This window comes from Apis dorsata, unplaced genomic scaffold, assembly GCF_000469605.1.
Source record: "Apis dorsata unplaced genomic scaffold, Apis dorsata 1.3 scaffold_198, whole genome shotgun sequence".
NCBI lineage: Eukaryota > Metazoa > Arthropoda > Insecta > Hymenoptera > Apidae > Apis > Apis dorsata.
Window position 1 is genome coordinate 12,626 of NW_006263482.1, and position 11,662 is coordinate 24,287.

Below are 11,662 nucleotides of genomic sequence, written 5' to 3' on the forward strand. Positions count from 1 at the left end.
AAATTCCTTCAAAATCCAAACGATTTATAATTTCGATCGAGAGACGTAACGTTCGTAGTAAGTTTATATTATTATAAATCAAAATTATAAATCTTTGCCTCTCTCTCTCTCTTTCTCAATATTTAATTTTAATTTTCGAGCAATTTTTCTGAAATAATAAATAAACGAGAAGGGATAATTGGGAATAAAATATTCCCGAATAAAATATTATTTTCGTAGTAAGTTTATCGTAAATCAAAATTGGCGAAATTTTTGCCTCTCTCTCAATTTTTAAATTTAATTTTAGAGCATTTTTCCGAAATAATGAATAAAGAGAGAGGAATAATTGGGCGAATAAAATATTCGAACGCGTTATTTTCGTAATAAGTTTCTCTCTCTCTCTCTCAACATTTAATTTTAATTTTCGAGCAATTTTTCTGAAATAAACAAGAAGGTATAATCGATAAAATATTCGTTATTTTCGTAATAAGTTTCTCTCTCTCTCTCTCAACATTTAATTTTAATTTTCGAGCAATTTTTCTGAAATAAACAAGAAGGTATAATCGATAAAATATTCGTTATTTTCGTAATAAGTTTATCATAAATCGGCATAATTTTTGCCCCTCTCTCTCTCTCTCTCTCTCAACATTTAATTTTAATTTTCGAGCAATTTTTCTGAAATAAACAAGAAGGTATAATCGATAAAATATTCGTTATTTTCGTAATAAGTTTATCATAAATCGGCATAATTTTTGCCCCTCTCTCTCTCTCTCTCTCAACATTTAATTTTAATTTTCGAGCAATTTTTCTGAAATAAACAAGAAGCTATATAATCGATAAAATATTCGAACGCGTTATTTTGGATCGAGGAAACGTAAATCGTAAAATACGTATTCGGCATTGGATGAAAGATATCGATTCGATCAGATTCTGGTTTAATTGGGCGGTACTCGGAAGGATTGTCACCGAAGGCTATACGTATATCAAAAAGACGTATATCGAATCGACCTATATATATATATATTCGCTCGAACGGTGCCCCATTTGTCCACGTCTAAAAGTTTCATTTCGGGGAGGGATGCGATCTCGTAAATTTTCCATGCATATATACATTCACGCGTTTCATTCACGATTTTTGCCAATGATTTGTAAATATCGAAAACTCGAGATCGCTTTCCTCCTCGATCGATTAATTAAAATCACGTGATGTACAAAAAATATTCATTATTTTAATTATTATATTATTATTACCTATTTCATTATTTTAACTTAACGATCGGAAAATGAAAAATGGACAAAAATCGAACGTGATCGTAAATCGACGAGAGGAACCGTTTCGAAAACGGAAAATTGAAAAATTCTTATCGATAGATTTTGAATTGACGCCAATTTCCGCTATCGAACGCTATCATTGGTGGAAATTTAGGTCGGTGAAATTCGTGGAAATTCGTGGATGGACGAGATGTGATCGATCTCGACACAGAGAATAATATTTAGAAGGAGAGAATAGGAAAATTGGCAGAGCGAATTTAAAAACGAGCGTAAAAATCCACTTAAGATTCCTCACTTTTTCGCGATAACAATCCGAAATTCGAACTTGCTTTTACTTTTGAAAATTTCGGATTTTTATCGGCGCGATATAAAAGCAGATATATAGACATCCACATTGAAATCGGTGCACGTGTTCTAATGGAATCGATCTGTTTGTGCCTCTGCCAACCGTCTGGTCGTGTCCGTTGCGTCCGACTTAACGAATAATCGAAAAATGACGGGCCACCGAACGTATCGCCCGCATAAAATCTCGAAGGTAATGACCACATTGTCGGATATGGTGATGCAGTGTGGGGGCGGGGGCTGTTGCGTGTTGGAGCAGTGCTTTCAGTACCCGAGGAGAGCTCGAGAGCCCCGGGACTGCGGCTGCCAATTCGCTCTACTCCACAGGGCCGACATCGCGTGACCATCGGTACTTGCTAACAATCTCTATTTCTACTATTGCCTCTTCTTTTTCCTCTTCTTCTATTACCACTGTTATTACCGTTACATCCTCTTTCCACTTCTTCCTCCGTCTTCTTCGCTCCGTATTCAGCCGTTTCTCTCTCATTCTATTCCCTCCAATACTGTCGCGATGTGTGCCTTTCGTGTTTCTGCTTTTACGATGTGTGCGCCTCTTCTTCATTCCGCCCGACTGAGTCCACTTTTCGCGGTTTTCCTCGTGAACGCGAGGATACAACGATGACCGAGTTCTCTTATTAATCGATCGAGCGTCGATACCCTCCGTCGATTAAGAAATCGACCGACCGAGGTAAAAATCTCGCGACTCGAGCGACCTCACAGCGATGGGATTTCGTACGTATCGAAATTCTTTAACTCGACGTAATTCGAATTTTCGATCGAATATTTTTTTCTCGTACGAGCGAGTGTGACGAGATTGATACGTTGAGAGATGTATAAGGAATGAGCGCAAACCAAGAATCGGGGGAGGGGGGTTAATCAGCGAAATTTTTTAGGCTTGCCAACTTTCATCGAGTGCTCGTTTATAAGGGAAGAGATAATAAATTCAAAGGGATTGGGCGAATTACGTTTAATTCGAATCGAAGTGAACGGTCGATATTCGAGAAAAATCGAGATATCGTTCCGTGTTTCGATGTTAAAGATAATCTCGATATAATTGAATTAAATGATCAGGTAAGTGGTGAAGAAGAAGAAAAAAAAGTAATGGTCGAAAGAATAGAATTTATTGCAGGACCTCGATATAATTTCTTATAAAGTTTTATTACTCATAAAAGTTTGTGTTTTGCGGTCAGCTTTCGAATATTATTTCGCGTGCAGTACACGTACAGTAGAAACGCTTTGAATCAAACGCTTTTCTTTTTGCGATGCATGCGATTCGTAACCGCTAAACGCTACTTTCGTTATCTTTTATATAGACGATTTCTTTCTTTGCCAGTGCACGTATATTTTTCATAATTCCGAAATTCTAAATTCTCTTCGACGGTTTTTCGATTCGATTCTTCTCGTGAAAAATGATTCTGAACATATATATAAGCGTATATAACCGCGGCGATTTCGAAGGGAACGGCTTGTATGATAATTTACACGATACGTATCTCGTACATCGTCCAATATACGAAGAATTTGCATGCTTTGAAGTTGGCAAGCCGAAATATTATTTTTCCGATATTTTTCCATTACCGGATATGAAGCTTTTAAAAAAAATTATTTTCGATTAAAACGCGATGGTATTCTCGTAAAAAAAAAAAAAAGAAAAAAATATAATAGAAATAAAATTGACGAACGCAGAAAGAAAGAGAATCTTTTTCTTTAACTCGAGGGAAAAAATTAAAAATTTATCGCGAATGTTATTTTACTTACGTTTCCGTGAATTTTCATCTTCATTTCCTTTCTCCGGTTTCCTCTCTTCGTATGTATAAATTATCTCGTATAAATGGATTTCCGACTCTCGAAGATATTCTTTTTTTTCTTCATCTTTTTCTTTTTATTCATCGTGCGCGTTCGTAAAAATATCGTTTCGACGCGAGAAACTATATAGAATCAATTTTTACGATACAGGGAAAAATTTTCTTTCTCGTTTTCCAAACAGTGCATGAATTTCTCACCGCGATTCAATCTTTCAAAGAAATCGCTCGCAATTTTATTCTTCCGCGATTATTGTGAACGATTCGAATAAACGGGTTATCGAACTTTTTTTCTTTCTTTCTTTCTTTTTAGAATTTTGGAAACTATTACTCTTTTCGATTGGTTAACCGAAAGAAAATATTTGCAGGATAATTTAGAGGAGCGTTGCGTCGAATCTTCCTAAAATTCTGACCTAAAATTCCAACGCGACGTGAAATATTTCGACAAAACGGGCGTGTGCCAACCGTGTATGTAGGTTGTGCATATACAGAGAGGAGGGGGAAAAAGGTTCTCGCTTTCAACTCGGTTCACGTTCGCTGCTCTCAACCTTGATTTGCGCTCGTCAACGATCGTTTGATACAAAACGTCCCTTCCTCTCTTTTCCATTCCCCTTTAAAAATTTCGTTATTAAAAAAAAAAAAAACTTCCAAAATATCTCCCCTTTATTTCCGAATATTCCTTCGATCGATCGATCGATACGTGTCAATTTCGTATGTGTTATCACGTTTCGAGTAAAAAAAAAAAAAAATAATCTTCGAATTGAAATAACGCGAGAAAAAAAGAAAAAAAGATTTTTGGAAAGTGGGAACAGTCGGTATATAAAGGATATATAGAAAGGAACGACGAAATGGAGAAACGTCCACTCGGCACGAAAACCACGCTTGACTTGTTTCGATTCGACAAGTAGCATCACCTTTTAACGCTTAACATCACACCGATAATATCATTTCCGAACTTTCCAACTATTTATCTCACCGATTCTCTCTCGCTCGGTTATTATTATTCGAGCCGAGTTTCTTTTTCTTTTCTCTTTCTTTTCCTCTCGTCTTTTCGTATCGACGAACGACGATCGAACGACGAGAAAAAGTTTCGTCATCTACGTACCCCTTGCGTCGATGTCATCCGTGATACGATATCACGATATATTATTATTATTATATTTCGATAAAAGATGTTATCAAGTAGCGTTCCGTTACGTTACGAGGAAGGAGAATCAAGAGGGAGGAGAATCACGGTGGAAAAGGTCCGTATCCGTGTTGGTAATGGGACGTTTATAGAAAGAACATGGGAAGAACGATGGCTCCGCTAAATATATCTTGTCTCAAAGTTTTACCGGGGTAATAGCTTCGTGACCCAAATCTTGGCGAGAATCCCTCTGGTCGGGGTACATAGACGTATGCATGTATTCGACTTCGATCGAATAAAATACGTGATTAAATTAAGAAGCAAAGACGCGAACCAACCGGTCGGCAAAACTGATCCGATCGTACCGTCCGAGACTAGAAGAGAGCAGGTAAATATTTTTCTCTCTATTTGTTCCTCTTCTATATCGGCGTACACGATATTTGGACGCACTCGTTGAATCATAAAAAAAAAAAAATAAATAAAAAAGTAAAAAACATAAAAAAATATAAAAAATAATATAAAAAAATAAAAAGCATAAAAAACGGAAGAAACAGCAATTATCTCTCTCTCTCGAATCTCCTTCGATTCGTATCGTTCGCGTTTGACAAATTACACAAAGTATCTCGAAACATCCAAATCCTTTCTTTCTTTCTTTCTTTCTTTCTTTCTTTCTTTCTTTCTCCTTTCAATTTTAATCGCGTATAAATAAAACGAAATACTCGTTCATCGATCTCGTTTACGAGAAATTATTAGAAACTTTACCATTCATTCGTATTATTCTTATAGCACGAAATAATAAGCAGATAACAGGTTTAAAAAGTTTTAATAATGCCAATAATTGTAAGTTTGTCATTTTGAAAAAAAAAAGTTTAATTTAATTGGATATTATTTCTTCACTCTCTTTCACTCTTTTTCTATTTCTCTTTCTCTCTCTTTCTGTTCCCATTGATCGCTCTTTTGTAAATAATATACATTTTTGATCCGCTTGGAATTACGAGTAATCTGTGTGCGATGCTTCGATTCGTTTCACGGCTCATCGTGCACACAAGTCGTCGAATGACGAGCACTTACGCACGTTTAGCAAACCGATTCTTCTGCACAGGTATATCACACGATACGTATGGATGTGTTGTATGGTTCGAACGAATCGACGTTGAAAAAAAAAAAAGGAAAAAGAAAAGAAAAGAAAACACATGCACAAGAGCGAACGAGTTTTGACACAGCTTTTACACAGCGACGCGATACGATATGTCACGTGATCACCGGGAAAAAAACGCTTGCCCACTTGAGAACGCTTGTTTACTTACTACAACTTTTTATCCTTCGTGCAACAATTAGGTAGATTTATATTATACTAACTTAAATTCAGAGAATGAAATCGACTCGAAAAACATAATACAAATATTTTCTACCGATTACTCGGATGAAATTACGCGTATTGAATGTACTTTTCTATTTTTCTATCCTACTCGAAATAAAATTATTCGATATTATTATATATCATACGTATATATATATATATAAATTTTTATCAAATCTTTTAGTTTATTATTATTTTTGCGAGGACGATCGAGATATGTATCCACGTCGATTTTATTTCGGTTAAATATCGATTTTCGAATTTAGAAAAAGAATGAAAAGAAATATTTTCATCCGAGGATATACGCGGAAACACATGCAAGTATAGTAGACAAACGATGGGAAATGATCGGATATGCGTGCATCGTAATTTAACGCGTAATTGCAAATCGTGTCGTTTACGATCATTCGTTTATACGTATATAAAAGAGAAGAAGATCAAAGCGGAATGAAATATAAGGAATGATCTCGTTGTACGAGGTAGAAGAGATACGAAAAAGGAAAAGGTATCCGGGGCTTAAGAAATTAGGTTTAAAGAGTTTCGATGCGTCGAAAAATCGTTGATATTCTCTTATTATTTTCTTCACTCTGGTACCCGCTAAAAATAGTATATCTTTGTTCGTGTGTATATATACAAGAGATTTGCATGCTCTTAACAATTGTAGGAAAAATAATAGAAAATTATTTCTCGTAAATCGCGGAATACGACGTAAATACGACGGACAACTTGTTTATTTATTTATAAAGAAACGTCGGAAGATATGTCGCGAAAACATACGAATACACAGGGTTGAATTTTTAATGATCGAATTAGCATACGATACGGTCGATCATCATTCGAATTGTATGTATAAGAACAAGGATCGCGACACGAGAATACTTATTCTTAGCGGGTAGATAGATTCTTTGTCCTCCTTGTCTGCCTTCTGTCGGTCGATCACGCTTAAAAAAAAAAAAAATCACAACAATTGAAAATGCAATTTGGATCTTGGTGGGGATATCGGGGATGAAAGGGCGAAGAATGATTAATCAAGAATGGCGTTGTTCCGCAGCATCTGCACTGGTCGAGCCATCACGTGGACTCGTTGGACAGCGGAGGCGGTTTCGGATGGGCGAGAACCTCGAGGCCGCGGGTGAACAGCGCCATCGACGTGGCCGGCTTCCTATCCCAGGTATTCGATCCGAGGCTGACCAACCGTTCCAACCATTCGCAGTCGTGGCGAGGGGAGGAGGAGGCGACGAGGGATCGTGGAGAAATTTCAAATTACGAGAATCCGCGAAAGAAAAGATTTTCATCGAACGTTTCCATCTCGCTCGGTAATCGATGAAAGAATCGATCGAGTCTCTACGCTCCCCTCCCCTCGACCGCTCTTCCTAATCGACCGAGATCTCGAATCGTTTAAAACGAAGATGGAGATATTCTCGATGTTCGGACGATATTCGGGCGTCTGCTCGATGGGAGGCGAATTACATATTGAAATATGTAACGAGAGCGCGAAAGAGAGCGGTGTACAAAATAGATAGACACGTCAGAAACGTTAAAGTTCAAGGTAGTCGGAGGTGAAGTGTAGTTCACGGGTTGATCGATAAGCCCCTTTCGTTTCGCTCGTACCGAACCGAACGTACGTGGTTCGAATTCGTCCTTTCCCCCTCCCTCGTCGCATGGACCGCCATCGCGGTAATCGCCACGCGTTTTTTGTTTCCCCCCCATTTTTTTTATAACGAATTTTTTGCACGCGGTATAGACACTCGTCAGATCCGTATTCGCGATAAATACGTATATTCCCTAATAAATTTCGACTCTCTTTCGTTATATTTTTCTTCGAGTATCGAGCCAGTTCTGCAGGCGAGAAAAAGAAGAGAAAAGCGTTCCGTTTGAAATGAAGTGACGGTTTGTAAATAATGCAAGGGAGCGTGACTTTACCGACTGTGCCCGCAATGCGGTTTTTTTCGCATGGGATTTTCGCAGGAATTTTTAAGACGGCACGGTTCCACGTCGAAATTGTGCCGGAAGGTTCGCAGCGCGGATAATTTACCATTAGCGTCCTCGAATCGACAAGATCAACGAAACTCGAAAGAGGATGGGATCGACGGGGACAAAGAGTCGTTCCTGAGATCGACCCAGGAGGAGAAATCCGAGGATTTGGAATCGAAGAGGCACAGTAGCTTGGAGAGTTGTCCCAAGGACAATCCGGACATCTCGTTGCTCGATCCCAATCATCAACAACAATCTTCCAGGTAATTCTCGTTCGCGAGCGGAATGGAATGGAAAGGGAAAAGGTGTTCCTCTCGAATCCGGGATCCGTTCTTTCTAATCACGATCAAGAAGATCACGGAGATCGGGATGTGAATCTTAATAAAACGATTAAGATTATTTTTACGTTTTACAATAGCTTCAGTGTGGAAAACGAAAAGAATCGTTCTTATCTTTCTCGAAAGATAAGGAAGATAGATTTTGTTTTTTTTTTTTTGTAAAAAAAAATTTTCCCAAGTGGAATACCCCGCCAAGGTTTTTTTTTTTTTTTTTTGTAAATAAGAATTTTCACAAGTTGAATTACGCGTCAAAGTTTATTTATTTATTTATTTATTCCATCAAGTGAAACTTTTAAAGGAAACGTTCAAGTTGAAAATTCACAGGGAAAATTTCTCTTTCTACTCTCTTAATATCCAAAGTTAATTAGATATCGGATAATTGATAGTAAGTTAACTTTGAGAAGATTTTTTTCGCCGCTCTTTTAAATCTCTTTTAAGTTATCCAAGATTATCGAAACGATCGATATAACGAGCTTGTAATTAAGAATAACGAAGCTTGCGAAAAACTCGTGGAATTTTCCTCCTTTTTCTCCTCTCGTCTCAAAAATTTCTTCCATTCGCATCGCGCCTCTGATCTAAATCTTTCGCTATTCGTACGTGACGGGTATAACATCGTTATACTCGAGTCCCTTTCCATGGAAAAAAACGTGCGTTAGATCTCGCAAATTTTCGCCAAAGGGAATAAAACACGAACGTGTCGCTTCTCGAATAAAACCTTTCATACCGACGGAGTGCGAATATTACGAATTCCCCGACAAGAAGCGAATAGATCCATCGTTATCCATGCGTTCCACTTTTCTTGAACGAATCGATCTTCTCGTTAACCTTTTTTTCCTTTTTTTTTTTTTTTTTTTTTTTTTTCTAATTTACGTAAGCGTATTAAATCCAAAGAACGACACACGGTTACGTGCAACTGTTCGACGATTACGTAAAACGTTGCGATCTTACTTACGCAATATTCTTTTCGCGATCGATACGTATATAATAACGATAAGGACAACGTAAAAGGGCAACGTAAAAAAGGAACCGTATTTCGTTATCGACGTTACGTTATCATTTTTATGATAATTCTCGATCGGAAGAATGAAGAAGAATTTTCAGGCGCGAACGTTTACAGGGATTCGCCGGTCACGTGTTCCTCGTCGTTGGTCGGCCGACGTTTCGGTGGATGGAGAGCAGGCGGAAGTCACGAGTACGTTCGATGCCCCGTGCGGCAACCCGCTTCCATGGACGAGAGGTAAGAGAAATCCTTCTCCTTCGCCGCGTCTCCTTCCAGAATCCCCCTTCGAATTATTGTTTCGAAAAAAAGACAGAAGATACGTATATCCGATTGTATCGTTTTATATACGTCGAGATGTATCGGGTTCGATCGTGGAGACGCGGACGACGGAGGAAGGTGGAGGGGGGGGTCTCCTCGAGGTGGGGATGACAGGAGGGATAAAATTGGCAGGTATTGTCGTCGATCCGGGGACACGGATGCTCGGCCGGCTCGCTATCACCATTACCATCGAAGGGGGGGGATCGAACGACACTCGAAGAGCTGCGACTACGCGACGAAGCGTACGCCCGAATCGAGCATCGAGGTTCAACACTTCGGCCTGCCTATACTGAGCGTGAGCGAGCCCAGCCCGCCGGACGAGAACGACCGCGTCGACGATTATTTGTAGGACTTGCTTGCCGAGGACTTCCTCAAGGAGCTCCTCGTATGACCCTACCGCTCGTCCCTCCTACCCTAATCTCGCCCAAAATTTGTCCAAAATTCCAACTTTGCGAAAGTCGGATAAATAAGGAAGAAAGAGAACTCGAAGGGGCAGAGTTGCCAGCGTTATGCGATCGATATCTCGAACTCGTGCGAAAAGAGAAAGAATATCGAGTGTATCGATTACAGACGATCGTATCCAACGTCAATTTCGATATATTCTTTCCCCCTCCCTCGAGCGTTCCGATTCGTTGATTCGCCGGTGACAGATCGATATTCGTTTCCAAGATATCGCGTAATAGATGTTTCGTGTGACATTATTCGGCACGATACGGCGTACATTCTTTTTACTACTTTCCTTTTCGTATTTCCTTGTTCTCTCTGAATCCATTTTTCCCACCTTTCGACCGCTCCTCTTCGACCCTCGTGTTAACGACCAGCCATCTTTCGAAAAGAAAATAAAGATACGGATATGCTTGAAAATTTCATTCGCTCGATTTAATTTTTCACAATTAATAGGAGAGGAAGGAAAAATCGCAAGCGTGACGAAGCGTTTCACATATCGGACGATAATCGTATAATACGATCGCGACAAAAACGATCTAAATTCCGATAGATATTTCAATCTCTTGTTTTCTCGCTTTTCATTGTTACGAAAAAGAATCGATCGATATCCTATTAGAAGGGTATTGGCTGCTATCGTTCGAATTTAAACAATGAGGTGTATATAGAGAAAATAAAGGAGTGAAATAATTTTAAATAATTTTTATCGATAGATCGTTCTAAGAGCTTTCAAAATTTTACTTACGATCTTGTATATAGAGAATGAATTACGTTTCCTCTTTTCAAGAATTTTGCTTTCATCGTCGAAAGTTTGAAATTTTACGATAATCGTCGCTTGCAATTAGTAAAAAATATGTGCGACAGAGTTCAATTACGCTTACTTGTTTTCACTCGCATCTCGAATATCGATGAGAGCTTATCGATTAGATCGAAATTTGATTCGAGTAATTTATTAGTCGCTATTTAAGCGTATTTTTGGACCAAATCGGTACGATACGCGTACAAAGGGGGCCATAATTTCGCGCTTCGGCATTTATGTTCTCGTATGACGACGATCGATTTTCGAAAGAAGATCACCGTTCTTCGAAGAAGGGACAATTTTTTTTTAGTTTTAAAAGGGAGAGATTTGGATCATAAGGGAATTATGATCGCTTTGCTTTTATTTGAATCATAGGAAACGACGTAGAATATCGTCAAATTCGGGGACCAAATAAATAGTTGTAAACATATATCGACGAATTTATTAAATATCCTTTTTTTATTTCTTTTCTTTTACTCTTTTTTTCTACGTCGCGTTTCGTTTCCATTTTGCATTTCTATTTAATTCTCATCGTTCGAAATACGTATCGAAGACGAAAGAAAGAATATTAATTAAGGTTGATGGGAAAAAAATGACGCGGTTCAATTTCTTTTCCAACTTGTTTCATTTCTTTTTCCTTTTTTTCCTTTTTTTCAGCGTATAACATTTTCGAATCGAAGCGAAAAATAAATGACGAGATGAAACGTCATCTTGAATCTCGGAATCACTTTTTTCCAGCCAACCTAATAACGTCTCTTTCATAAATTACATATCACGTGTTTATCGTGCGAACTTGAATATCCAAACACGAAGATAAAAAATCGACCAATCGAATTGCGAATCAATTTTAAACGAAACAATTACTTATTGTATAAAGTTGAATACATGTGTGTGTATATATATATATA

At 38.1% G+C, this 11,662-nt stretch overlaps 1 protein-coding gene across 14 annotated transcripts in view; it reads left to right on the forward strand.

The window, feature by feature from the left end:
• The window catches only part of LOC102672106, a 22,255-nt gene extending 12,341 nt beyond the window's left edge, over positions 1-9,914 (forward strand). For all 14 annotated transcript variants that reach the window (XM_031510038.1, XM_031510032.1, XM_031510029.1 and 11 more), the window contains 4 exons: positions 6,933-7,052; positions 7,850-8,118; positions 9,311-9,430; positions 9,644-9,914. In XM_031510038.1, coding sequence (XP_031365898.1) covers positions 6,933-7,052; positions 7,850-8,118; positions 9,311-9,430; positions 9,644-9,860 — 726 coding nt within the window. In that variant the 3' untranslated portion in view covers positions 9,861-9,914. The remainder of the gene's footprint in view (positions 1-6,932; positions 7,053-7,849; positions 8,119-9,310; positions 9,431-9,643) is intronic.
• The last annotated feature ends 1,748 nt before the right edge of the window (positions 9,915-11,662 follow it).